At 38.8% G+C, this 20,884-nt stretch overlaps 1 protein-coding gene across 12 annotated transcripts in view; it reads right to left on the bottom strand.

Moving 5' to 3' along the window:
• The window catches only part of LPP (LIM domain containing preferred translocation partner in lipoma), a 693,621-nt gene that overhangs the window by 372,356 nt on the left and 300,381 nt on the right, over positions 1–20,884 (bottom strand). For all 12 annotated transcript variants that reach the window (XM_021071248.2, XM_021071246.2, XM_084990684.1 and 9 more), the window contains one exon: positions 18,429–18,541. In XM_021071248.2, coding sequence (XP_020926907.2) covers positions 18,429–18,541 — 113 coding nt within the window. The remainder of the gene's footprint in view (positions 1–18,428; positions 18,542–20,884) is intronic.

The raw sequence follows: 20,884 nt of genomic DNA, 5'->3' as shown, positions 1-20,884 counted from the left end.
GATACTAACAAGATACAATTTGAAACACTCGTTTCAAAAATAGGGTTACTGATAACTTTAGAGAGGAAGCTGCATTCAGCTGTATTGTCTTCAGAGGTGCTAGCTGACTAATGGAAAAAGATAGGTGAGAGTGACAGCATCCTAGCAAGCAGGCAGGAGGGGAAAAGACAAAACATACATTTATGTCTTATCTCAAAGGCTAAGAATGGAAAAAAAAAATATGGGGGAAATCACCTAAAATGGCAGGAATCATATTTCCTAATAATAAAAGATGCATTGGTTCCCTAATAATCACTCTAGATCCATCCACCATTTTCTCTTGGTCAAACTTGCTATTCCGGAAAATATCCTTTGAACCAGCAGCATTGCTGGCCAGCTACTCAGTCCACTCAGTGGCACTAGCCTGAGATGCAGGTGCTACTAGGAATATGGGAAAAGAAAATCATACCTTCCTCTACACTGCCATTGTCAACAGAGAAGAGTCTATGTTTATAAAAGTATTTTCATAAACACTACCACATTCAATTATCCCAGCCATCCTAGAAAGGGGTAGACATTACTCCCATTTTACAAAAAAAGGAAATCAAGGTTCAAAGAAAAAGAGACTTTGTGAAGTTACTCAGGTAGAAAATGTGAGAATTAGAATTACGGGATCCAACATTTTGTCCTAGAGCTTTCGATCCTGCACTTTCTGTGACACTAGGCTGGAAGTGTAAAGGGGAAAGGGCTTCCTTTCAACCATGAAATGGAGATTATAGGGGCCTATTGGGTTACCTGAATTAGGTCACAGCTGCAGCTACTGTTAAATGCCAAGCTCCAAGCTTCTCTTTTGCCTCCTACCTCCCGTTTAGTGCAGTTTTCATTCACTTTTCCATCAATATTTATCAGATATTCAGTCTGATAATTGATATGAAGGACAGGAAATATTTTTAAAAAGGAAACAGAAAACAAGGAAAATCACTGGTTCTCTGTCTTCCAAATGCTAACTATTGCATTAGAGGGCTTGGTTTGTCCACAAATAACCACATTATAGGGCTGCATACAGTCAGGCAAGTATTAAAATATATGAAACACAAGATGCCAGAGTGAAAAATAGAGAAATCAGAGAGTGGAGTGCTGCATGGATGCAATGAGAATTAAGAAGATCTTGGAGGGAGAAAAAGTATGTAAGATATTTACCACATGAATATAAAAATATTAAAGGAACACTGCAATGTGCACAGCACTTGGCTAATACAAGTGCTCTTTCAGGTAAAAAGAGATGAAGTTCAGAGTTGGAGGGTCAGCTGTGGTCAGATTATGCAGGTGTGCAAACCCTAAACACAGAAGGAGCCTGACTGGTATCCAGGGTACAGATATCCAAAGGATAAATGTGGTCCCCAAGGCCGAAGTAGTGAGTAGGGAGGGGTGGTTGTATTGTGGGACATAGTGCTGATGGGGGAATAAACACGTGGTATGAATAACATATATTTCAGGCCATGCACAGATAATTACATTAAAGACACTCCCAGGAGGAATTTCTATTTTTTATGAAAAAGGTGCCATTGATAAAAAGTGAGTATAGGACTAATAGCAAAAAGTTGAATTTGCCTTAATCAGAAATAAATGTGAATCCACAAGACAACAAGCATTTCTGCCTTCAACCCCTGGAACACAAATTAACTGGTGCTACGAGAAGACTGTATTTCCCCAGGTAGAGGCTCAAGCAGCCAAAGGAGGCAAAAGATGATGCTGGCTCCAGCCTCACTGTTCTTATCTCCACCGAAAAAGCCTTCCATTGTGCCACAATTCTGCTCAGGCCCCTTTTGAGGCTTTCCTGAGAAATGCTTCCTATTCATAGAAAAGGTAGAGTCAAGCAATAATCAAATGGCTACTATTTACTTAGCAATAGTTCAATACTTAGTCTATATTAAAGAACCAGGACAAATAACAAAGAAATAACGAAAAACTGAATTTGTTATTTTTACCACCCCTGCCCTCACTATACATATTCCATCATGAACTTTTTTCTTTATGATAAATTCCACTTAAACCAGTTCCAGAGGCTCTGTCCCCAACTGTGGTTCAAAGCAGAATCTGGGTGTCTACTTGGATTTAGGCCCAAAGGATTTATAGCAGTGCAACATCACACCAAGTCATATCTCCTCTCAGCATTAGTCCTGCATATGAAATAGAAGAATAAGAATACAAACTGCAAAGGGATACTCTGAAAACAAAGTGGGCTGAGGTCTTGGGAACAACATGTCCAATAGAACACTAAGGGTACAGAAGGTCTTAGTGTGTTCTGTAAATGAGAGGATTGCAGGATTATACTAAGTGAGCTGAGACCCTACAGATATTAAGTAACAAGTCTTGGTCTCAGGATGAGGCTAGAGTTGAGTGGCTAAAGATAGGTCCTATCCTATAAGAAAGAAAAGGCTGAGGTTTGAAGGAAAGCTGAGCCTCCTCTGGGGACAGAAGCACCTCAGACCCCCATTAAAAGGGAAAATCCTGGAGTTCCTGCCGTGGCGCAGCGGTTAACAAATCTGACTAGGAACCATGAGGTTGCGGGTTCGATCCCTGGCCTTGCTCAATGGGTTAAGGATCCGGCATTGCCGTGAGCTGTGGTGTAGGTCGCAGACGCGACTCGGATCCCGAGTTGCTATGGGTCTGGCGTAGGCCGGCGGCTACAGCTCTGATTAGATCCCTAGTCTGGGAACCTCCATATGCCGCGGGAGCGGCCCTAGAAATGGCAAAAAGACCAAAAAAAAAAAAAAAAGGGAAAATCCTTAGCCCCCCACCCACCTTTCCAGATTTACCAAATCTGAACCTTTGGGAGCAGGGCCTAGTGATCTGCATTTAACAAACCCTTTGCAAGCCTCACCCGAATTCTTTCCCATACTTGATTTGAAATCTGCTGGCCTGGAATTTGGATATCAGGTGCTAATGCAAGTGCTAACAATAACCAGAATGATTTAATTAAAATCCCACAACTCTGAACACATTTAAGGAGAGCTCTTTACTAATGTATTCTAACCCAGTTCCCAGGGACAGGGAAAAGACTTTTCTCTCATTTGACAGTTTCACATTCTCACCCACGGTGCCAACAGAGCAAACACAATCCACTTCACTTGTCCTCATCTGTACAAATGGCAACCACATTTACCACCCTGAAGGGGTGCTGTGACTTTCCATTTTACTAGTGTTTATAAAGTCTTCTGATAAATCAACTGTAAGTTGGCATTATTCATAGCACCCTGTTGGAGATTAATACATATTCAATTAAAAAACATTGACAACAATACAGCAATATCCACAAATTAGCATTCATTACAGCAATGTATTATTCTCACCCTACCATCACAATTTTATATAAGTAGAGTTGTTTATATCTGGAGACTGTATAGTCCCTCTCCTTAATGAGGCGTAATCTTTTCTCTACGGTATCAACATTTCCTTTAGTAAGGTTCACATTGCACTTAGCTCAGAGTTCTCACTTTTCAGAGGAACTTCCTATTTGGTAAACACTAGGATAGGAAGCAAATATCTCTTTACTGAAGAAAGTCACGATCCTGAAAAGTATCTCAGACTCCTCCATTTGTCATTCCTTCCTCTTTCCCAATGACTCTGGACTCTAGCCAACCTTCACCATGGTCATGGCCATCACCCTAATGCAGGGTCTGGTCTGCCTCAATTCATACAGTAGACTCCAAACCACCCTACCATTGCCTCTTCTGACCAAGGCCTGCTCTGTTATAGAAAATCCATCTAAATAGAGACCAGGTGGGAGTTCCCATTGTGGCTCAGTGGTAACAACCCCAACTAGTATCCATGAGGACACAGGTTCAATCCCTGACCTCACTCAGTGGGTTAAGGATCTGGTGTTGCCATGAGTGGTGGTGTAGGTTGCAGATGCTGCTCAGATCCTGCGTGGTTGTGGTGTAGGCTGGCAGCTGCAGCTCTGATTCGACCCCTAGCCTGGGAACTTCCAAATGCTGCACATGCGGTGCTAAAGAAAGAAAAAAAGAAAAGAACAATAGAATAAAATAAATAGAGACCAGGTGTTTATCCTGTCTTTCATAAGATTCTTTACTGTTCTCTTATGAGAACTAACACAGTCTCAGATTAGAAAAATCCCCAAAATGTCATCTAAACAGCTAAAGAGAAGCAATTTACATATTTGAATTGGGGGAGTGGCTGTTAGGCACTCAGGGAAAGAAGAGCTGAGACTCAGGCAGGAGCAACAGTTTAAGCAAAGGGCTGTGACACTAGGTGTCTCTATCTATATAGTTCAGGATTCAGTTTTCTCCAGGGGCACCATCTGGTAGGTGGCTAAGACTCCACTGACGGAGGAATTCACCCTCCCCTCCCCCAGCCTTCCCTGGCCTCTCTCTCAGGCACCAGAGCACATTGTGCTGTACTTGGTTTTGCTGACTGCAGTTTCCTCCTCTGCATGAGCCTTTGACATGCATAGTTGAGGTTGAGGAATCTGTGCCTAGTGGGTTTGAGGTTTCATCAAGAGGAAAAGAAGGAACTTACGTGATTTCACTAAATAACTATTTTCACTACAAAAAATTCCCATATTTATTTTTTCCCTGTTTGAAATGGTACTAAGGAAACACATGCCAGACTGCCATGAACAGGACTGTACTTTTCAAACAGTAGCAAGGGCTAAAAATAGAAAAGCTTGATTTCCTCAAGATGTATATAACTTCCTCTCCCATTTGCTTTCCCCACCACACTGAACCAAGGCACAGCAGTGTACATGTTGGACCCTTTGTATGTTTACAACAGTATTAAAAGCATCAAAAGGGTGATAAGCCCATGTATAATCCATACTCCATAGATGTTTCCAGAGAATTCTTATGGCCAAAACAAGGAATGAATCAAAAATCCACAACTATCAACCACATATCCCTTAATGAGGTTAAAGACTATGGGTGATGGAGGAATGTGAGCTGTAATCCAGCCTTCAAACAGTTTCTAAAAGGGGAATAAACAAGAGGATAATTGAAAACATTCAAACCTGTAAGTCCAGAAACCTCCATCTGGGGTTGAGGCCAGCTCTCCTACCAAATGTGTCATCTGGGGCAGCTGACTTAAGAAATCTAGGTATCCATTTCTGCATCACAGGAAAGATGAGCTGGATTATGAGCCTTTAAAAGGTGAGGCTCTACAATTCGTGATGTTAAGTGATTTCTATAGGTCTCCCCTATGGCATATTTTGATTCTGGCTTTATGATATATAGTTTGTAGTTACATAGCATAATTAAATCAGTCCCAAAAAAGGCATATATTCAGTGGCAGGAAAATGAAACGTAATTAACTGATTTATACATTAACTAATACATTGTAGCCTTTACTATGAACCAGATACTACTGGATACTCTAAATTCTTTACCTTAATTAATCTTCAAAATGACTTTCTAAGCTATTGTTCCCATTTTTCATGTGAAGATGGAACACAACTGATAAGTAATAGAGTAGGGCTTCCTGGCACTATACCAAACCACCCTGTCAATAGGGTCTGGAAGCAAAGAAGGGAGAGATCAGGATGAGCTGGTGGTATTAGAGGGTATGGATCAAGCTTTAAAAAAATGGGGAGTATTTCTCATCAGCTGAGAGATGAGGATGCTTCAGGGAGCAAGAAACACACAAGGGAAATTAACTCGGCATGAGAAGTTGACAATGAGGACATTGGTCTCACAAAAGAGAAGACAGAAAGAGCACAGTGGGAGGTGAAGTGTGTTTAAAGGTCTTGGAGTACTCTGAAAATCAACCAAGAGGGGAAATTTAATGTAGCAGTCAGCAAAAAGCCATAGGATGAAAATAAAAATTTTTGAAGACTAATTGGGTTAGCGAAGTACAGCTGAAGGAGGGGAGGGACCCATAAAGCAATGAGTTCTATTGTGAGATGGAGAAGGAATGAGATAGGATATCATACTGGGAAATGAAGAGACTAGAACAAACCTGAAACTCATTTTGAACAAATACATACAGATAGATAGATGACAGATAAATAGACAGACAGACAGATAGACAGATAGACAGCTCAGATGTTGGTGATAGATAATATTTTAAAAGTAAGACATATTAATAATGACCACAGATTTTAGAATTTAAGAGACAATGAAATACCTCTAATAGAATGAAAGTTTTGGGGGAAGAGGATGAGTAGAATTTGTGGACATGTTGAATGCAAAGAAGGTGAAGGTCTTCCCTGTGGAAAGATTTTCTATGAATAAATGGCACAAACATTGTCAAAGGAAGACATAGTGCCAAGAATCATAACTAACCAGTTCAAGCCATTGAGTAGACAGGGATCGAAGTTGACTCTATGAAAGTTGGGACTTCTACAGAGAGAAGACAGAAGGTCAAAAGGGAGAAGACTGAGTGGCTACCTAAAAAATTAGGGACAGAAAAAAAGAACAGGGTTCTGAGAGAACAGTTTCAGATCTAGCAGAGGAAACGTGGAAGTTCATTTTTAGTGAAAATTGGTGGAAGAAGGAGGTTCAAACCATTAAAAGTGTTTCCTGCCTAACAGAGGTAGAAGAACTTGTCAGAAAAAGGGCAGTCATTGGAGAATCAGGGGAGGTGGCAGAAACATGCAAGAACCATTTCAACAGAGTTGAAATGACTTAAGTTCATGATAATCTGGGGTTTAAATCCCAGTTTAGGGAAAGAAACAGGGTGGGAGAAGGAAAGGGCGAAAATTTCACTGACAGAATCTATAATAACAGAATTACTTCTTGGTAGTAGTCACCAGGCCCCAAACTGGTTTCTATCTCCACTGGATCAGAAGAGAATTAAAGTGACACTGTATGGCTTTCAATGAGCTAAAAGGAAATGATAACAATCCAACAGGCACATTTCAACTTAAGAAAATGGCTTGTTGGAAAATGAAAATAAAAATGGTGAAGTCTCCTAGATGTGCACAGTAAATACTCTTCTGGTGCACTATTTTTTATTTAAGTGTTTCATCATCTCTCAATGGAATATCTGAGCCTGAGCCAGGCAGGTCCTCTGTGAAGTTCTGAGGCAGGTCATATGAAGTCAGGATCTTGACTCTCAAGTCCCCATATCATAGTTAGCTATGGCTTGAATCCTCATATCTCTGTCCAGGGGAAAGTTGCTATTCTCTTTTTCAATATACATCATACATCCAATATACCATTGAAAGCCATGGAATTACTTATTGCTCTAAATAGAGAATTCATAATAGAATAGAAGCATATGGACTTTAAAATAATGTTACAAAAAATATATTTTTTAAGGTAAAGCTTTACTTACTGATGTAGACAGTGCTATCAAAATGGGTTATTTTCATCTGAGTGTCCCCAAAAAAACAGAAGATAAGAGAAATAGAATTTTCACACTTAATTCTAAGACCAAAAAAATGGAAAGATTTGGGTCTTAGGAATGATCTGCCCCCCAAAATATAACAACATATCATCTCAATGTGTCATCTACAGTTCAAAACAGGAGGTGGTTGTAGGACAGGCACAGACTCCTTTAAACACTAAAGGAAATGAAACAAACTATAGGGAAAAGATGGAATGGCTGAGCTGCTGCTCACTCTCTCTTTCTCTCTCTGGGGGACTCTCATAAACCGAATCCTTTACCTCCAGTAAAGCTACATTTCTTACAAAGTGAATCCTCTCTTTCTTGTGTCACCCTTATCCCCAAGTTTAAAAAAACAAACAAAAAACAAACAAAAAAACCCCACAGAAACATAGTTTATACCAGGCACCACCAATTTGACTTTTTCCTGCAGTAATAAAAATGGACATCTTTACTAAATTTTATTGGTGAAATAAATGTAAAAACAAATTTATAATGTTGGAAAGAATTCCATTTTAAAGGCCTACAAACAGCTTTCCTATATTTTAATGTCAAAGTACAATTCTCCAATCTGTAAAGACGCAAACAGTTTTTAAAAGGCTGAAGACAATATTGTAACAGAGTATTCTACAAATGAACTCATAAGACCACAGACTACCAAGTAATGATACTACCTAGAGAGGAACATGACAATTGGTATTTTCTATCCTTCACTGAAAAATAATATAAAGGAAGAGTAACAATAAAGCAGTGATGCTGAAAGAGAAAGAAACGGACTTGCATAACTCAGAAAAATGTAGGGTCTCATCACTACTAGGACACCTAATACAATGGAAACCTGTAATATTACCTCTCCTCTGCTAGCCTCAATCCCTTCACTAACACACGATGGAGAATTATCCCTACCTTCCCCTTCATAAGTTATTTAAATGTTCAAGGGAGATAAAGTATATGAAAGTCTTTCATTAAACACAAAGCATAAAATCATTTTATATATATATATATATATAAACACTCCCTGTCAGTTGGAATTTATGAAATTTGCAGGGTGAAACTCTTAGGTCAGACTCACGAAAATCAATGATAAAATATTGATAATAATGGCTTACCCCCTTCAAGGATTTGTATAGCTATTACATGCTATAATATATTTTCAGCTTTAAATATCTGACTTTTGAATGGATCAACCCAAATAAGCTATGAGCAGAAAATCTCCCCCAAACATTATAGTTCCAAAAATAAAATATGAGCTAATGCCCTAGGTTTTTGGTCTTGGCATCCTCTATTTCCACTTTTACCCCTTCTTTCAGATCAAGTTGTTTTATGCCTGTGTTGAGTGGATTATGTAAATTACAAAGGAACTAAAGGATCTGTGAGCCCAATAGGGCTTCCTTACTAAATCCATGGATAAGAAGTACATGGTACAATCCACGACAGGATTGCCAGGGAAGAGGCAGGAGGCCTGGATAGAAGATGTACTTATTTCCACTAAAGAATTACACAGAAAGCTATCTCAGTGGCCCTTGGCCACTAGCCACGAACACATATTGTTGATGACTTCAGCTGTTTTTTTGAGAATTTAAAATGATTTGCCTTCTCTCATTTGTAAGGCAATTGATACTAAGCCAAGAGGCTTAAAAGGCCCCCAAATGCATTTTGCTTTTGTTTTTATCAATTTTAAAATAAATCACTGCTTCCATGACACTTGGGAAATTTAAACAAGTCACCTCAACTCTTTGAGCCTTAATTTTGTTTGTATTTGTTAAATAGTATGCGTGCTATACTTTTTTTTTTTTTTGTCTTTTATCCTTTTAGGGCTGCACCCGAGGCATATGGAGGTTCCCAGTCTAGGGGTCTAATTGGATCTGTTGCTGCTGGCCTACAACAGAGCCACAGCAACACCAGATCCGAGCCACGTCTGCAACCTACACCACAGCTCACAGCAACGCCGGATCCTTAACCCACTGAGTGAGGCCAGGGATCGCACCTGCAACCTCATGGTTCCTAGTCAGATTCGTTTCTGCCATGACAGGAATTCCTGCTATTCTTATTTGTAAAGATCAAATTCAATAACATAAAGTATTTTGCACTTTGCAAATAAGTACAAAGTTACAAAGAGCTAATGTTTTATTAGTGTGACATTGAATTTTAGAGCCATCAGAGAGCTAAGATTATTTAACCTAAACATTTATTTTGCAGAAAGAGTTTGTGGGAATATTTCTTTCAAAAGGACCTAAAGTCCTCAAGCAAAAGAACAAGGGATGGGAGTTCCCGTCGTGGCGCAGTGGTTAATGAATCCGACTAGGAACCATGAGGTTGCAGGTTCGGTCCCTGCCCTTGCTCAGTGGGTTAAGGATCTGGCGTTGCCGTGAGCTGTGGTGTAGGTTGCAGACGCGGCTTGGATCCTGTGTTGCTGTGGCTCTGGCGTAGGCCGGTGCTACAGCTCCGATTCAACCCCTAGCCTGGGAACCTCCATATGCCGCGGGAGCGGCCCAAGAAATAGCAACAACAACAACAACAAAAGACAAAAAGACGAAAAAAAAAAAAAAAAAAAAAAGAACAAGGGATGGCATCATTAGTGCACCTTGAGTAGGTGTGGTACAAAGCAAAGGACAGCAATAACTAGACCAAAACTCAGCACAGAGATCAGTTAGCCCACCAAATAGTCTAACAGTACTATCACCAATATCTATCAGGCATATACAATATTCTCTATGTAACCTCACTACAACCCAAAGACATAAGTACAGATATTCCCATTTTACAGATAAGCACACAGGGGCATGAAAAGGTTAAGTAACATGACCGCGGTCACATAGCTAGTGAGTGATAAGCCCTATGTGAACCCGGGTAGTCTGGATCAGCACCTATGATGTTCACCATCATATTACGTTGTCCACGAAGCTTAGCTTGGCCTCAATGATGCAATCATGGAGGGCTTTCTGTGGTGAAGCCCTCAAGAGCAGTAGAATGAGCTTGAGATAAATAGCAAAAGGTAGCAATATCTAGGCTGACTTCAAACTGCCACACAAAAAGGGTGGGGGGTGGGGAGGCCTCTTGGAAAAGGAAGTTTAGGGTATATAATGAAAACCAGTCAAAATAGCAGTGAAATCACTTAATGAGTTCATTTTTTTTCTAATAAAAGGTGCTTTGCCATGTTCCGTGACACTCCTGGTAACATAGTCATTTGAAAAGGCATGAATAAGGAAATAGTGAAGGAGGAAACTGAAAAGGCTTGAGAATTCAGAGACCACATCACAGCCTGCTGCTGTGTACCAATGGGCATGTACTACAGGGAAAACAGGGGCTTTGCTACCTTCCAATGGATCTCAATAACTAATAAAACACTTTGATGCTTGTTGTTCTGCTCTTGGCATGTGAATCTAAGGGAAACCCATTCCCTGGCCAGCCTCCACTAATTAAACACACACAGTGACAACTGGATACACCCGCCCTATGGCTGCCCTGGTATTTAAAGGACTGTATGTTCCTGATCTAGATAAAAGATAAAAGTTTGCAGTGCAAGCTAGCAAGGTCTACCAAAATAGCAGATCCAGAGTCACCCCTAAGCATATTTTCTCCCTAAATTCAGGGATTATAAATTCATTTATAATTTGAGAGTACATCATCACCACAAAAATAAAAAATAAAAGAAGCAAGCAAACAAGGATTCTTCCATATGGCAGAACTGTTGAAAAAGAATACAAATAAGAAGAATGGAAAAATAATCCAAAGCCATAAAACAGGAGTTCCATAAGGAAGAAATAGGCAAGTGAAAAATCAAAATGCGTTTTTCCCAACATCACAAGAAAATCCCGCTTAGCCAAATAAAAAGTTGACTTCTTAGATCAAACAGATTCACTGAATGCTGAGCAGAAATATTGCAGTGAGGGCAAGGGAAACTATCTAGAAACTAATAAAACTGCTGAATTCCACTAAAAAAGCTTACAGAGGAAACAAGAGTTACTAAAGTGGGAAAAGAATCAGACTGGCATCAGATTTCTCATCAACAACACTGAAGACTAAATGATACAAAGTAATAACATAGAAATCTTTGTTGAATATTAATAAGGAAATTTGACCCTATAATTCTACTAGAGCCAAACTTTTACTTAACTATGAAGCTAAAAACCTTTTTTGAGAGTCATTTTCAGATATACAAGGACTCAAAAAATATATCACATATATAGATAGCCTTTCAAAAAAACTATTTGATAAAGAATTGCAAGAGAAAAATAAAAATTTTAAAAAAGAATCAGGATGATGAATTCAAGGAAAAAAAATAGCAAATAAGAAACAATGTAATAAAAAAATAAAAGCTATGGTTTATTAATAATGTGGTACAATTTAATGTGGAAAGTAATTCTTTATAAAGAAGTGCTTAAAGATTAATATGTTTCAATACAGTCTCCAAGCTGTTAACAGTACTTTAGTTGAGACAGAGAAAAGAGTGCTCAGACTTCATAAGGGGGATAAGGTGTGTAGTATGACTATCATAATTTTTCCTTGATAGAGAAACATGTTTGAAAATATTTAATTCATATTGTTTTATTTATTTACATTACTAGAAAAAAAAGGCATTAACTTTTTAGACAGAGCAAAAAATAAATATGTTTCAGCTTTCAAGCAATCACTAAAATTCTCAATGGGAAAGACAAAATGGAATAAAAACTTCCACTGACTCAGAAATAACCAACTGAAGTTTTGCTTAACTCTGGGTAAAGGAAATTTTCTGTAATATGTAAATACTGTAAAGTACTCCCTACAGCGAGACTCAGGAGCTAAAACAAAACTAGCCTCATTGGTTATCCCAACACACAACAGACGTGACCACAACAAATTTCACTGCTGGATGCCTACATGTGTCCTGAATTATTTCAATGTAGCGGCAACAGTGGTAATTGGGTTGATATGGTCAAATAAGTGTGTGTACACATATTCCACTATAGATCTCAGGAAAAAAGGTTACCTTTTTAAAACAGGGTCTTAAAAAACAATGAAGAAAAATTATGACAGTTCATGAAAAATGGTCAAATTACTAAATGAATCATTGGAATACTCCCTATTGGCTCTGGCTGCTACTTTCAAAGAAGTTTTTATGTTTAGATACCAGAAATCTCTCTTTTATCATCTGAATACCCAACTGGAGGATAATTCAGAGCACAAGGCAGAGGAAATCCTTGACATTCACCCCTAGAAATTCACAGTGACCAGAGCCTGTGAAATGCCTAAGAACCTACCACCTCTGCTAAACTGACCCTGACCTCCACATGTGGACCGTAAAAGGAGGAGATAATCATGAAGCAAGCTGCTGCTGCTACTGCCGTTGCCAGGGTCACAAACAACCTTACAAATCAACTAGGGCCTCATTAACCCAAGGCCCAAAGGAACAAGGCAAAAGGCCAGGAAGAAATAAGCATATCAATCACTCCTTTGGTATGTTTTCATGGATCAAGTTATGTTTGTATCCTCACTGCACAGGAAGGACAAGTACTTCATAGCAGATTAAAACTTCTGCTGACAATTCTGGTTTTGCTCTAGCAATACCACATCTCCATTCTTAATTTACGAAGCCTGGATCCCCTTTTGCACCCTGCCTCTTCCTTCCTCACCCCACTACCAGGCAGCAGAAGGGATGAGCTCTATGGAAGGGTATGTCCAAATCATATAAAGCAAGGCCTGCTCCCTATTTCTGTGAGCTCATGAATGAATGTACGCGTGGCTGTGGGCCTGAGTCCTCTACGTCTACAAAGAAAATCCTTTCATCCCATACCTTGTTTCATGATAGTCCTAGACTAAGGGTCACACAATACAGATCCCAGGGCCAATTCTACCAAAGCATCAGTAGGTTTGTAAGCTATTATTGACAAATTAAATATACACAATAAGTAAATGGATAAATGACTGTAATCCACCATTCGTCTTACAAGTATAAGATCTTTGAAACTGTTTTCACAAGGATAGAAATGAGGTGGGCTAAAAACTTTTGGAAAATGACTTTAAGAAAAGACCTTAAATGATTTCAGAAGTTTTCTCTTCTTCCTTCTTTTTTCAGCAAACTCTGGGCATTTCCCCAAGTTCAGTGCATAGCTCACAGGACACTATTTTCACCTCTTTCAGGAGCTTTATGACGACTTCCTTGAGGTAAACCTACCTACACATCTCTCTCTCTCCTGGCCTGACACTCTGAATATGCATCATTTTCTAAGAGCGTAGGAAGAAAATCAGTGTGAGGAAACCATAAAGGGATGAATTTCAGTTCAATGAGAGAAAGATATTGTTAATACTTAGAGTAACCAGCAATGGACAAAACAGTCTGCTCCCTGAGGGAGGGGCTGAAGTTACTTTTCAAAGGCAGCCATCCTGCCTGGATGGATGGGAAAGGAGATGGGACCTGGATGGGTAAAAGCCCTGTATCACAGGCATGTGAAAGTAAGCCATGGTCTGTATCACAAAGGGGCAGAGTGATGAGGCAACAGCTGGAGGTCATGAAAAAAAGCCAAGCAGAGATGTCATAAAATGAGGAAATTAAATATAGGGCACCTGAAGTCAAAGCCATCAGGTATCAGCGAGTAAATCCCTGAGGAGCTCCAGGAAGCCTACTAGACAACACACCCCTATTTGCACAGGGCTTCCCACAAGGGATGAGAGGGCTCAAAGCACCACTTGGCATCCCACAACAGACCTGAGGATGGCAACCTTATATTTAAAAAAACAACAAACACACACAATGATTTCAGAATATTCCTCAGAATATTCTGTATTCCTATTCTTCTTGGGGAGTGCCCGTCGTGGCTCAGTGGTTAGCGAATCCGACTAGGAACCATGAGGTTGTGGGTTCGATCCCTGGCCTTGCTGAGTGGGTTAAGGATCCAGCGTTGCCGTGAGCTGTGGTGTAGGTTGCAGACTCAGCTCGGATCCCGCGTTGCTGTGGCTCTGGGGTAGGCCAGCAGCTACAGCTCTGATTCAACTCCTAGCCTGGGAACCTCCATATGCTGTGGGAGCAGCCCAAGAAATGTCAAAAAGACAAAAAAAAAATTTAAAAATATTCGGGTTCTTCTTACTTTATTGCCTATAAAGCCATTCCCCCATCTGAAAATTAAGATCCTAATTGGTCATCAAAGTTCAGTTCAATCAAAATTGTTTCCAAGAATCCTACTTGCATGTTTCTAGTCATAGGTAATTTATTACCCCCATCCTCTAACACAGAACAGGAATTAAGATTGTACTTCTGATCGAAACATGATGACTGAAGCATAATTTTCCATGAAACACTTTATTTTAGAATTTGTCTAAATATGCATCTCCCAAGCTTGCACCAGAGGTTATTACCTGATCTATTCCTTTGCCATCAACATTGCCTCACATGTAATAGCCACCCATACACATTTTATTAAATTGAAAAGAATTAGATGATTCAAATAATGGAAAGGCCCTTGAGTTATGATCTCTAATTCCCTTGCAAATTCTATGACATATGCTCCCGCTTTAAAACTATTCTAAACAACACTACATGTCTGCCCCTTGACTGGCTGAAACAGAAAGGAATTACCAACTGTGGCATCAGATCAAACAAAGCTAAGAATCCCAAGACTGAGACTCAGAACTAGAACCATGATGCCAAGTTCTAAGGCAAATATCTCTAGTGTATGTGTTTGACTTATAGAATGTATTCAATTTATCATAAATGAATGAACAGCAAAAGGATAAATAAAGTGACAGTTAAATGGTCACGCCAAAACTTATAGACTCTGAGCTCAAACAGATAATAACAGAAAAAAAAATCTCTCATTAATTTTCCGAGACTTGGAATTCCCGTCCTGGCTCAGTGGAAACAAATCTGACTAGTATCCATGAGGATGCAGGTTTAATCCCTGGCCTTGCTCAGTGGGTAAAGGATCCAGAGTTGCCCTGAGCTGTGGTATAGGTTGCAGACATGGCTCAGATCCCACATTGCTGTGGCTGAGATGTAGGCCAGAGGCTATGGCTCTGATTTGACCCCTTGCTTGGGAACATCCATATGCTGTGGTTGTGGCCCTAAAAAGACCAAAAAAAAAAAAAAAAAAAAAAAAAATCCTAGACTCATCTTTACCTATAAAAGTGAGAATCCTCAAAACAAGAAATCTTGTCACTAAATATTCACATTTTGCAAAGGAAAAAAAATTAGAGCACACATCAAAAATTTAGAGTCAAGCAAAACTCCAAAAGCATTTGGTCCTTCCAAGCAAGTGCGTAAACCTTTCATCTCATCTAAATCTCAGAGCCTTGAGAGGCCTCAAGCAAAACCATGTGCACAGTGAGAGGCAGGGCAGATCGGGAATCAAGATTTTTCAAAAGGGCTCTGTCAGGAACCACAGGATCCACACCTTCTTGGGTCTCAGTTTCCCCATTTGCAAAGAGAGGAAATCATTTCACTTAGCAAGTACTTCAAAAGGCAGTAAGTAGATGCCTGGCGCCAGGGTTGGACGACATGATCTCTTAGGTCCCTTTCAGCTCTGAAAATCTTATAATTCTTATAGTCACAGTTAGTAGAGGTTCTTTTGGCTCTGACCTGAAAATTTGGCTGGAAACATAAACAGACTTCTACATAAAAACACACATTTACCAGCTATAATTTGGACTTGGCAACAGGAGTTTTCACCATGGCTGAGAGGAAAAAGCGCAAAATTTTCTCCAGTGACTATATTCCTTGGGGCTCCACTGCAGGTCATATCTAAAGCTGGGGCAAATATGGCCAGAGTGGGTCCAAGCCTCTATCACATCACATCACTATCAAACAAGGAGAGGAAACACCCATTTTCTTTTGAACTTGCTGATAATTTTCCATATATTCAAGTACATCATGCCTCTCCTACCAGATTTGCCCTTTTCCATTTGGCAAACTCCGTTTTATTTTTTATCCTTCTTCCTTCTGTTTTACTGAGAACACAAGCCAACATGGCAACAGGCTTTTTGTTTATTTCCTTCCTTGTCAAAAACAAAGTCATGGTTTGGATATAGTTACCAAGACAAGGGCCATACAGAAAAGAAATAGAATTTTTATAACTTTATGAAAGTCTCATGTTTGAATTTTTCCTAATGAAACCCTTTGGGAAGGCTTATTATTATTCTTGCTCTTGCTATTTTTATATGGTGACAATTATAACATCAAAATGTCTGTACAGTGGTTATAGTTTAGCACTTTCAAATCCATCTGTATTTCATTTAATTATTAGAAGTAATACAGTACCTTATTTTTAATTATAGAGAAACGTGAGCCTTAGTGTGTGACCTGTTCAAGATAATGTGGCTAGAAAGAACGGCTCAACTAGTGTTCAAACACAAGTCTTCCATCACAAGGTCAAGTAAACTTTTCAGAGCTTAAGATTTTAAATGTTTACAAAGATAGTTTCATAGCTATTCAAGGAAGATAGATTACATAAAGTGATTGTATAAATAAAGCAATACACAAAGATCAGCCCCCAACAAAATGAGAGCAAAGGAATATAAGAAGCAAACTTTAAGGGTTTTTTAATTGTTAATAAAAAATGACTAAAAGTAATGAAAATCATATTATTTTTATTTACCAAGGGATCTACCTGTTGCATAAAATAAATATGTATGTTGCAGGAGTCTTATCCATTTCTGGCAAGTGATCTTTGATTTTATTAGCCACGGCAAGATAAAATGTAGAAATTAATGACATATATATGTAAAACATACTGTTTTTAATAGCCTTTAAAAGACTTGGTCCCCAAACTTAATTAGAGCTTACTGGTTATAACTGGAACTTACAAATTTCAACTGACCAATAATAGGAAGAGCTTATTCTATTACTTAAGACCTGCTATATGAAAGCATACATCCCAAAACATCCACATGGCTCATTCTTTCCTCTTGTCCTCCAAGTCTGTGTTTAGGTGTCACCTTCTTGATAGGGTAAGCCCTATCTCTTTCCCTTTCCCATGACCTGATCTCATAGCACTGATCTCATTCTGATGAACATTTTAACGTATGTATTTTATGAGGGCAGAACCCTGTCTGTCTTTTTTGCCATAGAATTCCTAGTGCTATAAAGGATGACACAGAGCACAGAAATATTTGTTGAATGAATGAATGATTTCTTCCTTTGTCTTCCCTCAAGAAGAGGGTTAGAAGAAAGCAAGCCAGAAAATGCACTAAACTATTTCAGCATTTACCTTCTATGGCTTTTCCTCTTTAAAATGTACTATGGGGAATCTTAAACTTACACAAAAGTAGAAGAAATAATGAAATAAAACTCCATTCACCCAACAATTATCAACTCATAACTAGTATTTTCTCACCTATATTCTCACTCAGTAGCTCCCTATTCTTTTTATTTTAAATCAAACACCAAACCCTATTCCATCTCATTCACCAATCTTGCCAACATTTCTCTAAAAAATAATAATTTTTTCTTTAACATTTCTATAGTAAGAACATCACCTCTAAAAATATGAATAATTCTGACTATTATTTAGTTTTCCTTCCAGGTGTAACTGACATTTAACTGCCTAAACAGCGGCAGCTGGTCAGCAGTGCTCCTACATGCTTCTGACTCCAGCTCTGGGTCACTATGCTATCAACGCTCCCTGGAGCACAATACTTCTGAAGAGTCAATACAAACTATACTGTGCATGCCTGACCTCACTCAGAAGGGAAAACCCTAAGAATTTTTGCTACTGCTTTTGCTAGAAAGATGTTGCTGACCAATTAGTACCCACAGTGACCAACCAGAGCCTTAAAATATCAGCTTTACTCATTTAGAATGCAACATTTGTGAATAGAGAAATGAGGCAACAAAAAAGCATCGTTGTGTGTCCCCAGGATAACAAGAAAATGTGGACTTCTCAAATAGCATTCCTAAAGAATAGCTTTCAGTTTTGAAATAAAATTAGCAGGTAAAAGGATTTCCAGGGCTTCAGAGTGCAAGCCAGCAGAACTCTGAGAAGCTTGAGCTGGGCATTTTGCATTAAAGTGCCTTAGCTCTTCGTGAATTGTAAAGCTCTCTGTAGGCTCTGGATAAATGTTTATCCACCACAGAAACAATCTCAGAATTCATGATTCCTAGCATGGCTTATAAACACAATTTCAACCACAGATCCTACCTGTGCCCTGAAAGCACCGTCATCAAGGGGCGGTGGAGGAGGGAAGTTTCCAGATCCAGATGGGAGAGCACTGGAATCATCTAGAGGTGGAGGTGGGGGTGGAGGAAAATCACCTATGGAAAGGAAACACAATGCAGTAAATACAGATGCAATTTCACAGCACTTAAAAAATATAGAGTCCCCAACTCATAATGGTTCGACCTATCATTTCTCAACTTTACAAGTGCAAAAGTAACAGACATTCAGTAGAAAACATACTTCGAATTTTGATTGATGCCTGAGCTAGCCATATGAGGGAGAATATTCCTGTGATGCTGGGCAGAGGCAGGCAGACATAGCTCCAGGTCGTCCATGCAATCTCCAAGGTGAACAACCAATATGCTTATAACCATTCTTGTACCCATACAAACATTGTTTTTCACTTTCAGTACAGCGTCCAATAAATTACATAAGAAGGTCAACATTTCATTGTAAAATAGGCTTCATGTTAGATGATTTTGTTCAATCAGAAACTAAATATAAGTGTTCTGAGCATGTTAAAGTAGGCTGGCTAAGGTGTGGTGTTTGGCAGGCTAAGCGCATTAATGCATTTTTGACTTAATATTTTCAATTTACAGTGGTTTTATCAGGATCTAACCCCATCACAAGTCAAGGAAGATCTGTATCAGCTGGCATTTTACTGCTTTCTAACTGGCTTTGATACATGCCTTTTTGTCCTGAGTAGCAATTATTGCCTATTTTAGTTCTCCTCATTTTAATTAGCAGTCTTAACTTTCAGGAGAATGAGAACCAGATTTGATACTTAAAAGTGACATAAAAGTAAATGTAGAGTACATTTAGCCAAAACAGAGAAGGTGCTTTGGGCGGTAGATTACTGAGGTATATGAGACTTGGTGTTGGTCCTCATAAATTTTCAGTCAAATAGAGGAGGAAAAAATATGTAAACAGGTAAGGTAACAGAAGATGGATTTTATTAAGATCTACAAATAAACTCTTCTGGAAGTTAAGATAAAGGAAGCTATGTCCAGTTGGATGAACAAGGTAGCTTTACTGGAGCATTTAAATAGCCCCTGAACATTATGATGTAGAGTAAGTCCATGCTAGGCAGAAAGAAAGGGAAATAAAGGCATAATGGTAAAAATAAATTTTAAAAAATCAGGGTCTAGAAAATAAAGAGCAAGGTATGATATAGTATAAACAAAGGAATGTAAAATAACATTAGTAGGTTATAAAAATTAGTATAAAAATAAGCTTCTCAGTGTACTACACATCTAGCAAAGAGGTTGAATTTTATCACACATGCATGCAGTGAGGATCCATTAAGGATTTCGGAGAAAGAAACACTTCTAAGAATATGATTTACTAAAAACTAATCTAAAAGTATGTCCAGGACAGATTAGGAGAAGTAGGAATAAGAAATATCCAATTTGGAGATCTATGTACAATCCAGGCTTTAGGGTACCAGGAAACCCAACATCACTATAGGTTCATGGGATGGAATCTTTTTAAATACTTTCTGCAAGAAATTCAAATAAGAAAAGGAAAGTTTCATTTTAAAAATAAAAACAGAAAATAATTTCTCTATTTTTTTTTCCTTTTAAAAATAATATTTTAGATGTGTTGTGGAACTATTCACTACCACTCAATGAGTCACTTTTGGATAGTGCTAAAACGTCTCAACTTAGGTCTTCAGAAAAGAGTCTAAATTTCGCAGTGGAAGGATTGGTGACTTAGTTGTGCTGATATACATTCGAGATTGTTCATTTGAGCTGCATTTGCCTTATGAGTAGCCAACAGCTATCAAATCTAGCTCCTAGCCATATATTCAGCCTACAAGGAGTCAAACACACAACCTTTAGAGTATTCTGGTTTTTGGACTCTCACTATGCAACAGGCACTGTGCTAAGACTTTCCTAGGCTATCTTTTATTCCTACAACTCTTTCAGCAGTGATTCTGGAACTTTAGAGCTCACTAAGATACCTGGCAGATCTGTTTAAAACACAGATTGCTGGTCCCATCACCAGAGGCTCTGATTCAATACCTTATAATCTGTATTCCTAATACATTCCCAGATGATGCTGGTGCTACTGGTCCTAAGGACACACTTGAAGAACCACTGCGTTAATCAAAGTACCATATTGTTCTTATTTTAGACCCCACAGAATTGGAAGGTTCAAAGACATGTCATATAGAAGGAAACATGTCTACTTCTCTTATCACTCTAAGGTGTGCACCTTTGGAGACTGCTTTGCCCTATATCCTTAATATAAGTGTCATAAAACTTCATTAATTCCACCCAGTAGTTCTAAACTTTGGCTACATACAGGAATCATTAAGGAACCTTATCAAAAATGTTGCTGCCCAAACCCTACCTCTAACCAGTGCATTCAGGACATTGAAGATAGGGAAAGGAAATGAGGAGGAGGGGTCAGATGTCCATATTCCTTTACAACCC

This window comes from Sus scrofa, chromosome 13 (assembly GCF_054392235.1).
Source record: "Sus scrofa isolate SSC_HxYL_T2T_F1_AM1 chromosome 13, Sscrofa_HxYL_maternal_Yorkshire_Landrace_v2.0, whole genome shotgun sequence".
NCBI lineage: Eukaryota > Metazoa > Chordata > Mammalia > Artiodactyla > Suidae > Sus > Sus scrofa.
This window is presented reverse-complemented; position numbering and strand designations above follow the sequence as displayed.